Source organism: Xiphophorus maculatus, chromosome 2 (assembly GCF_002775205.1).
Source record: "Xiphophorus maculatus strain JP 163 A chromosome 2, X_maculatus-5.0-male, whole genome shotgun sequence".
Taxonomy (NCBI): Eukaryota; Metazoa; Chordata; class Actinopteri; order Cyprinodontiformes; family Poeciliidae; genus Xiphophorus; species Xiphophorus maculatus.
In genome coordinates this window covers 11130939-11152001 of record NC_036444.1, presented here as the reverse complement: position 1 = coordinate 11152001, position 21063 = coordinate 11130939, and the positions used below count along the sequence as shown (strand labels likewise).

Below are 21063 nucleotides of genomic sequence, written 5' to 3'. Positions count from 1 at the left end.
ATGGCAGCAGATTTCCCCTTATAGGAAAAAAACAGTAATGTACTCATTCTAGTACAATGCAGAGTATGCTTCTCCTATTTCTTGCACTGAAGAACATCACAGCTTCAGTGATGCTGAAGCTGTGACATAAACATAAAACGTTTATGAAATGTTTTATGTTTCATAAAACATAAAACGTCAAGCAGCATGAATTCCAGTCGTCCTCCAGGCTCTGGGAGCTTGATTTCCAAATGAAATTTCAAATTTTACTTCCATCTGGAAAGAGGATTTTTGACCACTGAGTCTAGTTCAAAAACTACAACTGCAGCACTCTGTGAGCAGCCAGTTTCATTAGCAGCTGTGGTGAAGAATAATTGGACACCTACACTGTTTAAAAGAGCAGTGGATCAAACCAAATTCACAAACCATTATATTTTCTACATGAAGAGAATGTTGTTACTTGCTCCTTTTTTTCCCCACAACATAACAACATTCTCTTCCTGTAGAAATCGATCATCTCTTCTAACAGCCAGGTCATTATGAACGTTTCACTGTCTGTAAAGAAAACTTCAGTCAATTAAAAGTATTGTCACACCATACTATAAAATCTTCTACCTGCTGAACAGGTTGAGCTCAGTGGGACAGAAAAGTAAAACCCTAATTAGGTTTTACAGTTATTTAAAAAACTGCTTTACGTGATGATGCATCAGAAGGCAGTAGTTGAAAGAATGCCTTAAAAGTTTGTTACAATAAAAATAGAAGAAGTTCGCGAAAGGTTGTTTTTATTTTCTCCTGAGTTTTTATGTGAGCTCTGTCAATTAGAGCTGAATTTAAATCTGAGGGTTTCTTGTTCTGTTATGTGTGAAACAAAAGCAGTTCTGTATTTGTAGGAGCCTTGTTTACTGACCAAACAAACGTCTTTTAAATTAGAGGAATGTCCCCTGCCTTCCAACTTTCTCCATTTATTCTGCTTTAAATTACGCAGCCAGTAGTGGCTGTGGGGCTTCCTCCCACTGTCCAAAAACATGCATGCTGGGTTAATTAGTGGTTCTGAAATGACTTTAAGAGAGAGTGTGTATGAGAGCTGCCCCACCCAAAGCGGTATGAATACCATTTTTACTAATCAGACCAACATTTCTCCCTAACCTTTCAGCAGCCTGTGTTTTCTACACAGCTTGCTGGACACAACCTTTACATCCAGTGGCTAAAAGGTACCAAAAATAGGGAAGTTTGGCATTATTTGCAAAGCAAAGATGCAACACATATTTTTAACGATCTCTGATTAACAAATGTAAAATGATAATGTTAGTTTTAACTTTTAGTCATCAGTGTTTTGTTAAAAGCTGCCCACTCTGATTTAATAATTAAGATGAAACTATGCTCAATTGTAGATGTTATTTTGTGCTTGCAGTTCTAAATGATAGGTGAATACTCTACTGACAAAATGCAGCCAATATGAGACAATTTGTCTATATAGTTCATAATGGTAAGATCTGCTTCTTGTCATGCAACAGAAGTTTTTTACATAAAGCTGTACTGGGGCACTAAGCCGTATATAATTTAGTTTGATTGTGTAATACTGATTGAATATTGAGAGTCTCAGAAAACTAGAATATTACAGAGGAGCAATATAAGAATGATATTTTAAACAGAATTGCCAGGTTCATTTCTAAACATTTAATACTTGGTTTTGCCGGCTTTATATTAATAACTGCAACAATGCGGCATGTGATGGACATGATCAACTTATCGCTCTGCTGAGTTGTAAGGAAAGCCCAGATTGTTTTGATGACTGCCTTCAGGTCACCTGACCTGTTGGGTCTGGTGTCTCTCATCTTGGTCTTGACGGTACTGTGGGTTCCAGCTAAGGTCAGTTTGCTTCATAAAACATAAAACGTCAAGCAGCATGAATTCCAGTCGTCCTCCAGGCTCTGGGAGCTTGATTTCCAAATGAAATTTCAAATTTTACTTCCATCTGGAAAGAGGATTTTTGACCACTGAGTCTAGTTCAAAAACTACAACTGCAGCACTCTGTGAGCAGCCAGTTTCATTAGCAGTGACCTTTGTGGCTTCCCTACTTGCTGAGGGTGTCAATGACTGTCTTCTGTCTAGTTAGAAATCTTCCCCATCATTGTGTTTCCTACTGACCCAGACTGAGAGAGAAAGCCCAATGAAGCATTTGCAGATGCTTTGAGTTTTTTTACCTGATTAAGGTGCGCCACCATATAGTTCAAATATTAAACTTTTTCACAATATTCCAACTTTCAGAGACACTGAAGTTTGGTTTTTCTTTCAAATGACCAGAAATAAGTTTGAAATATTCAACTCTATCTGTAATGAATATCTATGATTATCACTTTTTGAAATAAGTAACGAAAGATATAGAATCTTTTGACGGTATTCTAATTTTTTTAAAAACTGTATCAGTGCTGTTTTCCGTTTGGCGTGGTGCTCTTTGGGAACTGGATCTTAATCCACTCCGGGTTTTCGCGACGCTCCCACTTTATCCGTAGAGCTATGTGTTTTCTGTGTGAGAGACGCCGACTCTTGTTTGGAGCAGCGATTCCACGGAGGGGCTGAGACCCGCAACAGCCTGCGCTAACCGAGGGCGAGTCTGAACCATTTCATCCTCTGGATTTTACGCGCAACCGGACTATTTTTATTTTTTGCGTTTTTTTCCCCACGTTTGTGTGAGGACAAGAGCAAAAAAAGAAGAATCACTCGTAAAAGGCAACTGCGTGGCCACGCTCTCCCTCCCACCCCAGCCGAGGTCGTCTAGCTGGAGATCCATTCTCTTGCGTGGCACAAGTCTGGTATTTTCTTTCAGCTGCAGACCCAGACTGACGGAGGGGATCAGTCCAAGAGGAGCTAACGGGAGAAATTTGGTTTTTAAACCGAGCAGGAACTGCTCTGCGGGGATCTTACTATACCCTGTTCTTGCTGGATGGCATAGGCAAAAACGGGTGGGGGGGGGGGTTTCATTCATTTTTCAGCCCCTCTCAGCCACCACCCCTGTGGATCTGTCCGTGTGTTTTTTTTTTCCACCCTCCTCTTCATCATTCAGCCTTGTTCACGAGTGGAATGCTGTGAACGATTTATTGGGCTGCTTGTGGAATTATAAATAATAATAGTAAAAAAAAAAAAAAAAAAAAAAAAAATCTGGGCAGACTTGTGTTTTTATTATCCACGCTAGGCCTTAACACACTGGAGGCGCACTGCTGTTTTTAAGAGATGGAGAATGAAGATGGGGATTACCATCATTTATCCAGGAAAATCATTGGCCCCTGTGCCACACCAGCCAAAGTGTACAGTGATCGGCAAAAATAGCAGACTGCATTTTTGGGATTTTTCTTTTCGATCAAAAACGCCTCCCCTCTCCAATCAAATCGCATTTATTTATATTTTTAAGTAGATCTACATAAAAACAACAACAACAACAACAACACACGTTTGGTGGCTGCTAAAGAGTAGCCTTTCGGGCTACAGACATTTATTATTCCTTTTTTTATTTTTTTCAATTCCCGTTTTTATTTTAATGTGCAGGATCTCTTGCAAGGGGTGGACGTGTACGAACCAGTTATTTTTATTTTTTTTTTTTTGCGTTTTTTGAAAGGAAAATAATGAACGAGGGAGCAGAAACATCGATGGGTAGCCTGACCTTGTTTTGGGGTTTGCTGCTGTTTTTTTCTTCTGTCTGCGTGCGATCCACTCATGGAGAGAGTAAGTATTTTGATAGTGTAAATGCTATAATTTACTCCTCCATTCTCAATACGTCTGAAAGCTTATCATCTTTGTGAGCAATATATTGCAAACAGGTTTTTTTAATGTGTCAACAGTGAATAAATTATTATTTTAAGATTATTTTTAATTAAATACGCCAGTGTAGCCGCGCCGCGCCGCGCGTCTGTTATTAAAGCAGCATATTTACACCATGTGTCGGAGAGTGCCCATAGATAACCCAAATACGTAGTATTATTTTATATGCACATGCATTCTTATTAATGTGAACCCAAAGGGAAGGAATCCAGCAGCAGGCGCATCCGACGCATTGTTTTGAACGCGTAGAAGTCAGAGGGATGGATCCAGAGAGCAGAGCTGAAGGTTACTACGACCATGTGGCCATTTTGCATTTCGTAGTGCGTCGCTGCGCAAAAACAACAACAAAAAAAACCCCAATTCAGACAATCCTTTTAGCCCTGTTATTTTTTAAGTTAAACTTATATGGCTGCACAAACAGGTGAATAAAATTACACTCATCTTCCATTAAAAACTACATTTGAAAGCTAGTTAGCCTCTTGTTTTTGTGCGTCTGTCAATGAAATCTTTAAACTAGAGCAACTTCAGAGCGCAGCTTGTTTTCCACCTCGGCTTTAACACTGTGTGCTCTGCGCTAATTAAGCTTAAGAAACGGATGGTGGCTTTCAGTCATAGACATGGACAATTTTTGACTTTGTTATGGAAACATTTTATAACAGGGTATATACCACACTGGTAAATAGCTAGAGAACACTGGGGGATAGCACGTATTTTGAGACGTTTTCGTGATTTCACCTTCGAAGCCAAATTTAAACATGAACTTATCCTACGTGTTACACATTTTTAAGTTCTTCAAGTTGTTGATTCACTTTCTAAAAGCAGGGCTCCCACTTTTATAGTAGTTGACCGTTTTTGAATGATTTCATATGCAGCCACATTTCTTCATGACTTGTATTCCATCTTTCTTTCATTCCTTGTGTCCTTTATTATTTTCCTTTTATCTGTCTTCTTTAATTTCTTCCTACCATCTTTCTTATTTCCTTTCCTGTCTCCCCAGGTTGTCTCTACTTCACTTCTTTGTGTTCTTTCTTCCCTACTTCCCCAGGTCCATCTTTTCTTTTTGTCCTGGCAGCCTATCTTCCTTGCTTGTTTTTTCCTTGCATGCTTAATTTAGTTTTTCCTTTCTTCCTTCCTCGAGTCCATATTTACTTCCTTCTTTCTTCTATTTTTCTTGTGTCCCTTGTGTTTTACCTTTTCTTCTTCCTTCTGTTATTCCTTCTTTCTTCTTCGATACCTCCATTGTGTTAGAAATTTTTTTAAAGAGATTTAAAGCCTATTCTCTGTAGAAATATCTACCATAAAATCATGGTGAACTACAGGTTTTATATTTAAAATTAAAAGGACTTAGTGAGAAAGTTGAGTCTTAAAAAGTCTGTAATTCTTTCAGGACTATGCAGAAAACTAGATGTTTATTCATTTGGGACATGATTTTATTGGTGTAGAGCATTACTTTTAGCTGTAAAAGTGATAGCAGTCATCATCTTACTCTTGATTTGCGACGCCAAAAGGAGACCCAATTCCCATAGTGGAAAGCACTGTACTATGCTAAATTGGGAAATAAAAAAGAAGCAAAACAAAACCATTTAATTTAATTGTAATTGAACTGTTTTATTTTAATTATTTGTCAATTTCTTGCTTTTTGTCTGATCTGAATATGTTCAGTTTCAGGGATACATCGATCAGCGTGGCCTGGCCAACTCTAATAATTGGTTTTCTTTGAGATCTGACCTGTTAATTTAACCTTTCTTTCCCTAAGCCCTATATTAGACAAATGGCAAAAAGTACATCCCTGATTCAGTCTTTAAAAATAAAAATTAAGTCATTGCTGCACGGGAAGCAATGATCAGGCCTCTTCTTGCTCATTCAGATTTTGTTTACTGTATTTTTTCCCCTTAGGTATGTCATAAAAAAAAGAGAAAAAATGAGCTGCAGATTCTTTTTGAATTATTAGAGGCAGCGTAGCAAGAAATACGCCGATCATTATTATGATAGCCAGTACCAATTTCCAGTTTTGATTGTGGTCTGACACGATGAGTCATATTTTTATTACCAATTATAATTTTTATTTCTTAATGTACAGTACATATGACAAAAGAAATATGTGCTCCATTTTTGTTTAGCAAAGAGCAGCAAATACAGAAACAGTGTTTATCAGTATTGTTCACATTTATACAATTAACTTCTTTGATAAACATTGTTGAAAATGCAGAAATGCCAAGTAGTGTATTTACCTAATATTTTAGATTTTTGTTAAACTAAAAAGCATATAAGTACATGCTGTTATTATCTGTTTTAATGGAATGGAAATTGTGTTTTTATTTTGAGTTTTGACGCATTTAACGAAGAGCAAAAAAATGTGATGTTCTAGTATTAATCGTAATCAATCAGGGCAAAACAGGTCTATTGCAATCTATCTGATGGACTGGTGTGTTAGTGGCTTTCTTTAACTAGTACAGTTAGTTGTAGTTTTTGAGACTACATTTCTCTCTGTTATTAGGACTTCCCTCTTACTTTCACTCATATTTTATATGTTATTACAACAGCAGGCATTACTCATTCATTAAGGGCCTGTATGGGTGGATCGTTCTGCCCTGAACGTAGAGATTGTGCTTGTGCTGCAGGACATCCCTCTGTACCCCATCACATCAATTCCCTTATTACTTAAAGTGGAAACATCTTTGTATGTGAAGGGGGCAGGCAGAATAACCTATATTAGCATCCAAATAGAAGAGGAAAAAAATGGTTTCATCCCTGTTGACCAGTGGCCCGACCTTAGCCACGTTCTTTGAACCTCTCTGAGCTCCCTGAAAGGCTTGTGAGTGCAATTGGGAGGTCTCAGAGCGAGGGAGTCGCTCTTAGATCTCGAGCCTCTGTGCTGTATAATACATCAGACCTTCCAGAACACAGAAACTTTGGTGACAAAAGCCTGCAGAGAATATAAGGATCCGTGTCACTGATTCACCACTTGTAGATGGTGTTTACTTTACTCGGGCTGGAGAGCGTCAGAATTTCCAGCTGCTGTCATCACTTAGCGGAAAATCACAAACCTCTCGGAGCTCCATTTGGGGTTCAAATTTTTCTGTTCGTTTTGATAATCTGTCCGCACCAATAAAATGTAATTAAGCCCCCTTTTAACTCTCACCGCAACAGACTTTCCATGCCACAGCTTTCAAGTATGTAGCTGTTTTTTCTTAAAAGAGAGCAGAGAGAGACTCTTGGGAAAATAGTTGGTGTTTGGAAATCATACATGAAACACTTGCAGGGGACTCGGATTTGGTTTTATTGATTTCAGTTTCTGAGCTGCTCTAAACCTCATCACTTGGCAGCTCCACCTGCAGCTCTTAAACTGTCACCAGCAGCACTGGTGCAGAGGTTGTGAGAGCACAGGCACTCTCTGTCCTGTCTCACGAGGACACAACGATGTTCCTGTTCCTGTCGCCTTGGAACATTGGATTGGCAAAGACAAATGATCAAGCATCATTGAGAATCGTGTTTGACAGGTACTCTTCTCCTGTCGGACTTTTTCCCTCCTGGGTTGGGCTTGTTGCGGGTCGGCTCTTCCTTTTTGTGGCAGGGCACGTACCTCAGCTATGACTGCTGTCACTGTCATCCAAGGTGCCCCGTTTTGCCTTTTGACAGTGGTGACATAAGACCTCCACGCTGACTGGGTGGCCTTCTATCTCTGTGATTACTGTGTATAACTCGGTGTGTTAGTCTGAGTCAGTGGAATGCCCCTGGGTATGAATGTGAAAGTGTGTCACTGGGCTGGTTTGTGAGCATCCAGTGAAAACGCTGTCCCGTAGCTCTTCCGGTCTGCCAGCCGAGGTTTGGTTTGCAAAGCTTTAATCAAACACTGTATTTCAAGTGGCATGTCAGTGTATTTGTTCAGTTATAGTTTTTCCATCCAACCGTGTGCCTATCATCATTTGCTGTGGGTTTAATAGCCTGTAGAGTGTTTTACAATTTGTGTGATGATTGTACATGTTAGCTCCTTGACTGCATGCCACCTGTCTTATCAAATAAGTGGCGTAAACACATTAAAAAAAAATAAACACATAAAATCATTCAAAGATAGATAATGCTATCTTGAGATGCATTGATTGTTGTACTCTGGGACAATTTCAGATTCCTTGACAAAAACATATTAAAGTTGTTTTTCTGCTTTCTGATGGAAATCAAATGTTCATAAATTCAAGGAATTATTCAAATTGGTTAAAGTTTTCAATCAAAGAAAACCCAGCAGATTGCTCTGTATTCACTCCACCTCGCTTGCATTGTGTTGTTGAAATGGTTTATACCTGAAAAGCAGCTGTAGAAATGTAGTTAGAGGTTGCCTTAGAGATCATCAACATGATTTCAAAATCTAGCTGTTGAAAATCATGGAGCCAGCGAAGTGACTTAAGGATTGTTGTGATGTGATCCATATTCCCTCTGTCAGTCAAGACTCTTGCAGCAACATTTTACAAAATGAATCAGAAAAAGTAAACAAAAACATCTAAACATACATATTGTATGTGTGTGAAAACAATTACAATTGACCATCCTACTTTTTATTATTATTACTTTTTTGGCTATCCACTATTGCCACATTCTTGCTCCAGAAGAGCGGTAGTTGCAGACTCACTGAATCAACATAGTTTGCTAGGTAGCTTTAAATCTGGACCTATTTTTTTTAACCAAGTGACACAACAAACTCAACTGGACCAACTTTATGACCAGGATCTAATTGGAACGTATGTAATTGACTTTAATTCTGTTTACATCTTTGGATTTAATTCAGCGTACATTATTTAAATATGAAATAAGTATAAAGAGCCAACAGACTTTTCTAAAGTGTATGAGACGAGTTGCTATATATTTATGCAGTCTATTAAATCACATCAAAAACTTACATTGAAGGATTGCTTTTGCTCTAATAATCGCCTGTGATATGATGCATTCACTGACTTGTTTAAGTGAAAAACAAAGTCTTTGTACATTTGATCTGGCTGTCACCAGCCAACCTGGATCGGTGCATCTCTACCACAAATCCTTTTGGTGCATCCTATAAGTCGGGGCATTGGTGGTTTGGAGTTGTTGTAATAAGGATAAACGACAAGTAAATTTGTTTATATAGCTCTAGATTAAGGGATCCTGAGTAATTCCATTTGTCTAATTGTCATAAACTAGCTTATTCTGGGGATTATAACACCTTAATTTTTGTTCAATAGCTTGTTTTACTTCATGCTTTCCACAAATAGCTTTTTATTAGGGAAACAACTTAAAAATTTTGTGATTTTGCAAAAAAAAAGAAAAAAAAAGCTGACTGAAAGTGCTAAGTAATGTAATAGAAACATAATGATGAATAGAACAGTTTTTATTTTCTTCATTTTGTCTGATTTCTGTCAACCTACGTGCACCCTTCTCCTTATTGATCTATTATCAAAGCAACTATTTCATAGAAATCAGGTCATTGCAGCTTGTAATGCTGTAATGCTCCTGCCCACTTGAGTGAGAGGCAGTCTTTGTTTGGGACTTGTTATGATGAGGAGTGTAGAGTTACTGTTTGGGGTTTCGGTGATATCTGAGCCACAGTGTTTGAAGTTGGGTCCACTGAGGGGAAGTGGCCCACCAGAACACTGGTCAGATGACTTCCAGTATGCGGTGGATTAGAACCGGTTGATGTGACAGGTGCAAGTTGACGTGACATGCATAACAAGTGCTTTCTGGCTCGATTTCAAGTTAAATTGTTGGTGGTAAATGCAGCAAGTATTACCAGGATAAAATCCCGTGGAAGTATATTTTAAAAAATATATTAATATGTAATATATTGATCCAGTGCAACTATGTACTTTTAATACTGCTTAATTTTAGTGGTGTAGTAATGCAGCCTATTTTGAAATTGAAACTTTGACTTTGTAGCGCATTATTTGTATGTTTTTCTTTTATAATTTTTTTAATAGCCAAAAAGATCATGTTTTTTATATTTTCTTTTCTTCTTAACTTTATTGTCATCCCAAAAAAGGCAATGAAAATTGTTATAATATTATGTCCATATCCTAATAATTGCTAAAGTGAAGTTTTGTGTACGAATTGAAATCGGTTTGCTTTCTAAAGTTTTGAGCAAAATATTTCGTTTCACTGCCATGAAGAAGCTGAAATCGCCTGTTTTCTAAACAATATTCAAAGAATATACATTTAGTTTTCATTTTTTGTTTTTATGTGATTCTTGGCAGCTTAAACAATACTGTGGATCTAGTGGCCTTACAGTGTCAGTGATAGATTTGCTCTGTTTACTGGAGAAAAAATGACACTAACTCTATAGTCTTACAACTGTGGATTTAATTTTCTTCATGGAATCTTTTAAAAGAAAAAGTCTGTTATAAATTTAAAGATCTATATATAAAACAATACTGTCTTTGCTTTCTGGCTTATTAAATACATTTAATAACTTAAAACTCCAAACATACTTGGTCCATAAATTGATAAACCAACAGCATTAACTGTGATTCACTTTTGAATTTAGTAAAAATAAGCTACAGGTTAGTGATTCATGATTTTATGCACACATAGGATCTTATTATTCCTTACTTTTCTGTTGTATTCAAACATATATATATATATATATATATATATATATATATATATATATATATAGATATACACATATATCTATCAAAAAACCTGCAGATAATTTTTGTTTTATGGTTAATGTTTTCAGCTTATTGTTGAAATAACACAGTGAGTTTGTAAATGTTGTGGTTGTTAGCGATTAACCCCCCCCCCCAAAAAAACACTCAGAATTAGTATCAGCAGAGAAAAATGTCTTTTCATGCAACTAATTAACTTAACAGACCAAACTTTGTCACATGATTAAACATTGATTTAATGTGTTTGAGCAAGTTGACTAGAGATCCAGTAAGGGTTTAAAATGTCCTCTATGTAGGTGTTGTAAAATCTCAAATTTCTGAGGTTAAAAATAACTGCAATGTCATCTGGATTGTCATTAAAGAGGAATCTTAGTAAACTTTTCTGGAATAAAGAGATCTCCCTCTCAGTGTTTCCAGATTGATCGTTCATATACTAATTTTTCTCCCAAATTTCATGTTTTTCAATTTCTATTTTTTCAAAATGTTGTGTTTGACAAAAACCCCCAAAACAAAACAAAACACATTGCTTCAACTAAAACATAACTATAAATGTCATAAACTAATACAGTTTAATAGTTGAAAAATAAACAAAATGTAACAAGATCAGGAAGTATGTTTCTTAAAATAATTAAACAAGCAAATGTTGTGAAAGTAATATTTTCCATCTAAGTGTGAAATAAAGTTTATTATTTACAAGCTCAGCATGTTCTGTGGATTCAGCAAGTGTTGGCCGTTAGAGTCGTGGTTTAATTTTAACGGAGGTGCGCAGGGTCATGTTTGCCTGTGTGTGTGCTGGTGCAGGTGCGCTTGTGTATGTGTTTGTGTGTTGACATCTCCACAGAGGTTCGGGGCAGGGTTTATCAATCATAAACATGAGCCCATGGATCCCATTACGCTGTGCAGATATGTGTGTTTACTCAGCAGTGTGAAGAGCAAAGAGACCCAGGAGGAAGAGACGGACACATGCGTGCAGGATATCAGTCTGTGTGGACAGGGCTGCTGAAATATGTCTTTATCTAATGTAATCATGGTAACTACATTATCTTTAAGTGTCTTTTTTTGTTGCAACAAGTGGAGTAAGGAAAGCTTGCCGCCTTAGTTGGAGACAAAATCTTTCTCAAGCTTTTGTGTGAGAAAATGATTGGAATTCCTGCTACTTAACATGCCTAATGGGCAGAATAAGAGCCTCACAAAGAGGAAGGCTGTCATTCCTCTCCCTTGTTGTATTCCCATTCCAGCCTCTCTTTTTCAAGAGTCTTCAAAACATTCAGAAACGCATTCAGAAGGTAGCAGTTTTTGCTCGCAGGAGTTCTGCACCCGTGTGGCCTCTCCATAGTTTGGCTTGGCTGAAATCTTATCTTCCGCTGGCCAGACGCCCCCTGATTTTATTAATGCCCTCATCAGGAAGTGGAGCCCAGAGCTTCTCTTTACTAACAAACAAATTAGCCTTTGTATTGGAGTGGCTCCACCCCTCCTCCTTCGCTCCCCGGCTGCTGGAGAAGCTGGAAGAAAATTCTCAATGAAACAAAGAAGACATGCAGCTCGATGGCTCACATGTGGAGCCCAGGGGCATTGGTGTTGATTGGACAAAAGCAAATACTATTTTCTTTGGGAGTAATTGTTTCCGTTCTAAATTTGGACAAGTGAAACATCCCACTGGGGGCAAATGTAACCCATTCATCCTCTTTATAAACAATGTGACTTCTATTTTTAAGCAACTAAGGTTTAAGCAAAGCACAAAAAACAGTGATTTTGATGCGTAGATTTGCATGTATTGCATGTATTTCCACAGGAAACATAATTCATGAGGGACTTCCATTACCATTGTTGTGCAAATAAATCAATGCATGGGTACAACATTTGTTTTGGACTAAAATAGCTCAGTTATCTGCTTTTCTCCGCAGTACGACAAGGATCAGAGAAATACTTTGAAGACTTGCCTGTTTTATTGGACAGGGACTGCAGCAGTGTAACTATGGCTGTCTCCTAAGCTTCTGTAAGAACATAACAGGTTTAACCAAAGAGCTCATATGTCAAGGCATTTCCTGTACCAATCACTAAACCTCCTTTTAGACAACAATTAACAATGTTCTCTGTACTATTCACACCTTCACTGAATAGATAAACTACTTATGATGTTTTGTTTACTGTGAAATAAAGGATAGGTAAATGCGATACTAATTTAAATGTCCAACATTTAAGCTTAACAGACTAAAGTTGTTGGAATAAATATTAAGAGTTATAAGGGGGAAAAAAAAGTTTTTGCATTAAGTGAATAAATGTTGTGAGAGAACTTTGAAAACTGAAGATTAAGATATAGGAGATTATTTAAAGTGAGAAATCAAGATAGAATAATGTAAATCATTTAAAGTTAATAATTATAGTGATCATAAAAATACTTTGATAAAATGGTAAATGTCAAAAAAAGTCAACAGGAAATGTATAACATCTGGAAGTTTCTTCTAATTGCGATATCATGTAAAAGTAAGACCTAAAAATCTGTGCTGTTTTTGTTCCTAGTCATTACAAAGGGTGGTAAAGCTGCATTTATTGGAACAGTACGTATAGTACAAAGACCAATGTTAGAGAGGCCAGGTTTAGTTTATAATTTTTTGCTTATAATTTATGACTGTGTTTTGTCTTGTGTTTTTTATACTGCTCTACTTTTTGTACTATTTCCTTCATTCAAGCACTTTGAAAACACGTGAACAACAAAAATAATTTATAGCACGGCAAGAATTCAAGTAATGAGTAGAACAGGCACGGGCTGCTTGCTCTAAAAAAGATAGAAAACAGTTTTAAAAGAATTCAAAGCTCGTAAGAATTTCAGCTAGAATTTTCCCTCTTCTACCTGGTGCTGAGCCCTGCTATCCAGCTGGCTGAAAGAAGGCTTTTCCCTTAATTACATGTAACATAACAAGCTGCTTGGGAAAAAAAATCTGGTGACACAAAACATGGACAGTCATTGTGTGGACACTAAATAATCTCCGGTCATCCCTCTTATAAAAACTACAGCTGGGAAGCTTAAAACATCTTGTTAAGCAGCTGACTGCAGCCTGGCCACCAGAGTATCTAGGCCGACTGATTAACCAGCTAATATCAGTTTGTTACATATGTGTCACTCTATAAAGAGTGGCACGGCAAAAGTTGTATTAAGAAGTGTATTTAATTTCTACTCTTGTAGCAATCTGAATGTATTTTGTAAAACATTTAGTTTGTTAAAGATTTTTTTTGCTGTTCTTTTACTCAAACTAATTACCCCTTTACAATTTCATAACTACAGCAGATGCATTTTAGATGAGTATATGCTCATTAATAATGGGCAAGATAACAATACGTGACCTTTCCTAAGTTAACATTCTGATGAGAAAGCAAAATGTGGGTAATTCAGAGTGGCTCTGGATTAACTCACTTCAGATTTTTCCATGTAAAGAAATAATAAAAATTGGAGCCTATATGTAGTTTTCCTTCTGCTTTGCAATTATCCAAAGTAATTGCAAAGTAATATATTAGATGACACTGTTTTAATTACAGTCAGTCGTTCATGGGCCTCCCTAGAAACCACAATTCTAGATTACTAAAACAGTAATGGCTCATACTGATGGAACAGATCAAAAAGGAGGCAACCACTAAAGGTGTCTGAATAAGCCATGAGAAGCCATTTACAAGAACTTCAAATAAATTACAACAAAACTTTACTGGAAATGTTTCATTTGAGTAGCTAAGCAAGGTAATAATATTGACATTCAGACACTTTACAAACTCTGCCTCTCTTCTATGTGTCATATTTACATATTACATCTTTCAGGAAACCAATACACCTATTCCCTAAGCAAATCTAAGGAAATGATGGGAAACTCCTAACAAACAGTCCTAGAAAGGCCATCACTTTCTCAGATGGAAAAGGGTATTTTGAAATGGACTTTGGTCAATAGAAAACTGTAGTTTTACAAGAAAATATGTTGTAATCCTGGATACCACATCCTCCACGCTCAACAAAGGAAAAGTTATTTTAAAAAGCACTCTTTGCAGTAATAATGGGGTTGCTTTGAAGCATATTTGTGAATAAACCAGTCATGCTGATCCATGATGAATTTAAATGTAAGGTTAGAATGATTTGCAGATCATCTGTTTTTGTTTATATTAATGTAGTCGCAGCATTTTTGGAAATGACATTAAAAGAAAAGTCTCTTCATATGGCGAACACGTGTGGATCACTGGTTATGCCTGGGAAACTGCATGATGTCACTACATTAAATTCATATCTCAAAAGTTTATATTGTTGTTGTTATTATGGGACTTCTGGCATGAATTTTGTCACTGCTTCTCTGTCAAAACTTGTTCACACATTGCTGCATGCTTGGAAGGTAGCATCAGAAGCGATCATGTCACAACCTGGCATCCCTGAGCACAACCAAAGCTAGAATTTGGCTGGCAGATCGAGACAAGTTTAAGTTTTATGGGTAAGGATTATGTTTATTTAAGTGTGAAAGTTACAGATTTGCATTTGATGGAGCGGTGCATAGTTACATTTACTGGCAGAGCTGATTGTCATCAATAATAAAAGGTTAATGTGAGTGTTGTCAGTGGGCGCTCCCAGCACTGTGGTTTCAAGTGTTGTTTTCCGAGCTCAGAGAATTGGCTCATGTACACGTTGAGGTTATCTGAGGTGAAGGACGAAGCATTTTACTGTAAAACACAGGTGTTGTGTTTGAGGTTATACAAAAAAGAAGTTTTGAACATGTTAACTTGTGCATCTCAGTGGGAAAATAAGAGAGAGTTTCTGTACTCTGGTAATAGTTTCTTATTACTGAGAACAAACTAATCTTTTTTTTTTTACATAGTGTTGAAAGATGATGTCCTAGTGCAGCACACGGGCTTCCAGAAAGCGAGAAAACATTCTGTCAGGCTCACTGTCTTGAATAAAAGGATTATATGCTTCAAGAAGATTAATGAAATTATTATTTTTGGTCAATGAATACATGCTTATTTAAAATCTGGCCAAATAGCTCTACTACCTTTATTCAGTGTTTCTGCAAAGGCTGTGAAAGTGCAGAATTTGTTTTAAGAATGTTCCAGATCTGGAATGGCTGGAAAGACATAATTTATACAAGTAAAGCCATACTACATGGCCTATCCAGTTCCACAGCCATACTTCTTGTCTTCCCTCTGTCCATCAATCTGTTGGCTCATTGCTCATTATCCACTTATCCTTCCATTAGTTCACCATCCAAATATCTATTCATTGTCTGTCCTTTCATCCACCCATCCATCCATAATTCAAAAATTGTCTTTAAATAGTTGCTATCTTTGGAGATTTTAATTGTTGAAATAAAATGATGTATACAGACCCTATTTTTTTGTTGTAACACGTGTAGAATGTTTACCAATAATTCTGTTAGTTATCAATTCACAAATGCATTTATTAATTATTTCTCATTTTTTTTCTTTTAGTCTGTAGCCCGAGTATTGACATCCGGAATTACATAAGTGAATTCCAGGCTCTTGAGAACTGCACAGTGTTGGAAGGTTTCCTACAAATCGTTTTAATCAATGAAAAGACAAGCAACATCAATCAGGAGGTCTTCCGCACCCTCAGCTTCCCGAAGCTGACAGTCATCACCGACTATCTGCTGCTGTTCCGTGTTCCTGGCCTGGATAGCCTCAGCACGCTCTTCCCCAACTTGAGCGTCATTAGGGGCCGTAATCTCTTATATGGAAATGCTTTGGTGATCTATGAGATGACCAACCTAAAGGACATTGGCCTTTACAACCTGATGAACATCACCCGTGGGACAGTGCAGATTGAAAAGAACCCAGAGCTCTGTTTCCTGGACTCAGTGGACTGGTCTCTGATCATGGACAGCAATGTTAATAATGTTATAACCGGGAACAAGAAGTCGAAGGAGTGTGATGATGTCTGCCCAGGCACAATGGAGGACAACCCTACATGTCAGAGGACATTGGTCAAAGGCAACAATGACCACCGCTGCTGGACATCAAAGCATTGTCAGAAAGGTAACCCAATTTCTGCTTTTTTAATTAAAGAATGACTTTGATCTTTGAAGTTTACTGCCTTTCAGACATTTTACAATTGCATGCAACTTCAACACTTAATCCAATGAATCTATGTAGAGATTTTTCTTTGTTTTGGTCAGACAATACAAACATTTTCCTCTGTTCATTGCACAGACATTTTCTTTAGATCAGGCTATTTATGAAGGGAAGGATGGCGGAAATATACAGCACCAGGTATTAAGGGGACATACTTGGTTGAGGTTAAAGTAGCTCTGCCAAGAAATGAGGTAGTCTAGCAGTCTGGAGCATGTCAGCTAAATATTTGCCAGAGGGACATTTAGAAGTTTGTGAAAAAAGGGGTTCATTGAAGGATCTGTGGGAGGGTTGTCCTTGTTGAACTTTAGCCCAGTGGTGGGGTTGGCCACTTTTCATTAAAGTAGTTCAGAAGGAGGTCACATAACAGCAAATAAGGCAAATAGAGATAACATTGATGGATAGCTATACACACTGATAGCATCCGAACAAGGAAAGTTGAGGAAAACCTATGCCTTAAGTTGAGCAAAACTTATTGAATAGGTGTGAAAGTACATTGAAACTGCTTGTTGCACAAGGTGATAAATGTGGACACACGCCTCTGACACTACGTTAGCTTTGACATTGAGTACCACATGTGGAGTCAAAACAGATATGTAGTGCCAAAACTTCAAGATACAGAGATATTCTGTTTTAAAAATATTTATGTAAAATTATACTCTGCTTTCATTATTTCTCCGAGCTACATTCACTTTTAAAAGAATATGCATTAATCCATATTAGATTTCGTTTTGCTACAACACCATACTTCAATGAGTTTTATTTGAGTCTTATTCGATAGTATAGTAGTTGCCACTCAGAACTAAAAGGATAAATTATTTACAAGTAAACATTTTAAAAGAATAACATTCAAATGTGTGTAACCCTTTTTACTCTAATACCCTGAAATAAAGTCAAGTGTAACCAATTACATGTTTTAGTCACCTGCAGAGATCCACAACAGTTGAAAGGACAGCTAGTACTCATTCACTCCACAGATCTGACCTCCATAGATGAATGGCAAGATTGTTGACCTAAACCTAATACATTGAGGTTTGTAGCTGTTACTTGACAAAAGATGCAGAAGTGTTTGTAAAGCACTGTTAGTTAAATAATAGAGAGAATAAATTGCCTCAGACACCAAAGGCCTGAATCTTTTTTTTTTTTTTCATTGTCCTTAAGACCTCTGTGCAGCTCCAATGGTCAGTTTAGATTCACAAACAAACTCGGGGTCTCTGTGGGAACCTGCAGAACAAATAGTGGAAATAAAACCTGCGTCTTTCCCCTTGTGACCACATCTTTCTCTGCAACGTTTATTGTTTATCTGTGTTTATTCTTGGACGGGTTGACCCATCGGGAGTTTCCCGCAACGTTATCAGCTGCTCAGTTTGTGCACAACTGACCCTGTAAAATAAAAGTTTTTAAATCCCTTTGTTAAAGGAAAAAAAGTTTCATAAAGACTGCCACACTGTGAATGGTGTAGTCACACAATTTTATTCTTTGCACAATTGATGATTGTGTGGTGTTTTGCTGAGTTTTTCTCACACAACAGACCTGAGAGCAGGAGTATTGTTTAGAGCAGTTTGCCTCTCTCAAAGGGCCTGGCTGAGTTCAGGGTAAACACATTCATCTGGAGAGCCCTGAGGTATCAAGACCGCAGATAAAGGTTTTCAGGAAGCTACACTTTGGTTACAAAAATAGGGTTGGGTGGCATAGAGGCAGTGTGAAGCATTTTTCATGCAATAATGCGGCAGAATGAAGCTAAAACCAAACTGGGTTGTGCTTTAATATGTTAGAATTTGTGTTGGGATTTTTTTTAAGGTAAGATGTGTTTTCTTGGAACTTTCCCACTGTAGAGCACTCTTCTCCCCTCTCTACCCCTTTGTATAATTGCCTTGTTTTTCTCCGGTACAGATGTTCCTTCAAGGGCATGCAGTGGTTTTCTAGTCAATACAGCCCGGTCTTCTCTTTAATTACACTACATGAGGAGGAGCGCTGTCTGCTAGCTGACTACAGTAGCCTCTGGGGCTTCAAGTGCTCTTCAGAAAAAAAGTTTTTTTTTCTTTCATTTTCTTCTGGTCTTTAGACATTATTGGTTTGTATTAGATTAGGAAATGTTAATGGTAATGTGGAGCTGAGTGGAATATTCCAGGTTAATGTTAGATAAAGGTGAGTGGGAGTCAGCTATGTTGCTAAATGGAGACTGGAGAAATGGGCACTTCTTAGAGGCAACCAGTGATGCGGAGAGAGGCCCGTTCTGAGAAGTTCTACACAGGAGGAAGGGCATAGAGGCAAAATGTCAGACAAATGTCAAGTATACAGACTCAACAGCAGTCTATGAATGAAAGGCAGTTCTGTGTGTTGAGAACAATCTTTCCCTACTCGTGTTTTCCTCTTCTTTTTGAAACACCCACTCCCTTAGCTTCAATGCCGTTTCTTCTCCCCTCTATGTCTGTTCATTTTCTTCCTCTCCACTTCACTTAGCCTCATCTCTGATTGTCCTTGTCAGAGGTTCTGCTGGTGTTTCCTGCTCTATTTTCACCTCACTCTTTTCCGCAGGGCTTATCAGAGGCTGCTAACAACCTCGGCTGTCAGATATCTTCACTGTGTACTTGTCAGAGATGTTCTCTCTCTCGCTCTTGTTTGACTGGCCCCTGAATCTTTTACTGTTTTTCAAAGGGTTTAAAAGGTGTATGGTGTATTTGCCCTCTGCAAAAAAATAAAATAAAAAAATAAATAAAAAAGACTTGTGACAGTTAGTCACATAGGCAGATTGTGTCTTATTATATGCCTGCCTTCAGGTCTGGTTGGTCTTCATAGCTCCACAGGGAGGCACACATTCCCTGATTCGCAAGTTCTCACAGAGCTCACATTTCTTCTTCATGGAATCAAATATTAACTTGGTATGCTGGAGGGCACATTCAGTTAAGGCTATCTCATGCAAAAGAATACCACTTATGTAACGTTTTTCTTTTCAATAAGCAGCATGTCTGCACATTAACATACTTTTAAGACAATGGAAGCAGACAACATGCCCGACTCATGACTTGTTCTTGTCTTTTTTGTTCTCCTGATTTAACTACAGTCACATTCAATAAATGAAAACGGTTCCGATGAGGTTTATTTGTCAGATTAAAAGTGCATTTTTAAAATTACAACCTTTAAGGAGATATCAAGCATAATTTTCATTAGACCCATATTTCTGCATTCAGAATGTTTTTTTTTATTAATGGTCTGATGTAGTATTCTAATCTTAAATGTCATGTTTTCAATAGCTGCAAGCAAGAAATCATCAGCCTTAAAAAAAGCTTTAAAACATCAGTCTACATGTAATTAGTTGATATAATGTGTTTTACTTGTGAGCTGTGTTACTGAAATGCATGAATTTCTGATTTTTATTTGAATTTATTGAATATGTATTTATTTATTTATTTGAATTTATTGAGTATATCAGCAGGAGGTAGACACAATTTATTGACCTTGGCTTAATAAGTAGGAATATTGGAATGAAGCAACTTTTTATAGAATTTTCCATACCATTGGCTCATTTGTGCACACGCTGAAGAAATACTTATGGAAGATTCTTAAACTATACATCACCAAAGTGTAACATATTTATTTATGTCAATTAAAATACTACTTGTTATAAGATAACTTATTTTCCTAGACAATGATATACATCTCTTAACAAATAATTGTCATGTGTTTAGATTATAATTCAGTAGAAAATTGTGTATGAACTATACTGTATTTACATCAACAATGCATATTTTGGTGGACTCATTACAAACAACAAAAAACACTATTTCATTAATCTTTTATGAGAATAACTAAAGGTGTTATAGGACTGCACAACACTTTTCCTCACATCTTCATTTATCATGTATGCATACATAGCTGCTGATATGATAACATATATATCTACTGTATATATATATACAGTACAGACCAAAAGTTTGGACACACTTTCTCATTGAATTCAATGAGAAGGTGTGTCCAAACCTTTGGTCTGTACTGTATATATATATTTATTTAATTTGTTACCATTGCCCCTAAAGTCTTAAAGATATGAATCTTTTATCTCAATTTCATAATTTTACTGGAAATCTCAGGAAAAAAAGCAAACCTTTTAAGCAAATTTGTTTAGTGAAGGAAATAAAAGAAAAAAGTCCATATATATATATATATATATATATATATATATATATATATATATATATATATATATATATATATATATATATATATATATATATATATATATATATATATATATATATATATATATATTCAACAAGTACACCATTCTGGCTTTGCAGTAGGTTGCAGAGTTGACTCACAATAAGTCAGTGACATTGATTCCATATTTTTATTTTATTGCCAGGGATTGTTAGAAATTTGTATATTTGGTGTAAATGAAATCTAATTGCCAAGAGTCAGATTTGTATTTTGGCATGCAAAGACTTCTGCCATTAACAATGTAAGAACATAAGTTTTCATCTTCTGGCATCTACTAACAATAATAGATTGTCAATTGTTTTCATTTTTG

General features: G+C 36.8%; 1 protein-coding gene across 1 annotated transcript in view; it reads left to right on the top strand.

Moving 5' to 3' along the window:
• The first annotated feature begins 2524 nt into the window (after positions 1-2524).
• Positions 2525-21063, top strand: part of LOC102221045 (insulin-like growth factor 1 receptor) — an 87908-nt gene continuing 69369 nt past the window's right edge. The window contains exons 1-2 of the mRNA XM_014469857.2: positions 2525-3699; positions 15879-16442. Of these exons, the coding sequence (XP_014325343.1) occupies positions 3600-3699; positions 15879-16442 (664 nt within the window). The 5' untranslated portion in view covers positions 2525-3599. The remainder of the gene's footprint in view (positions 3700-15878; positions 16443-21063) is intronic.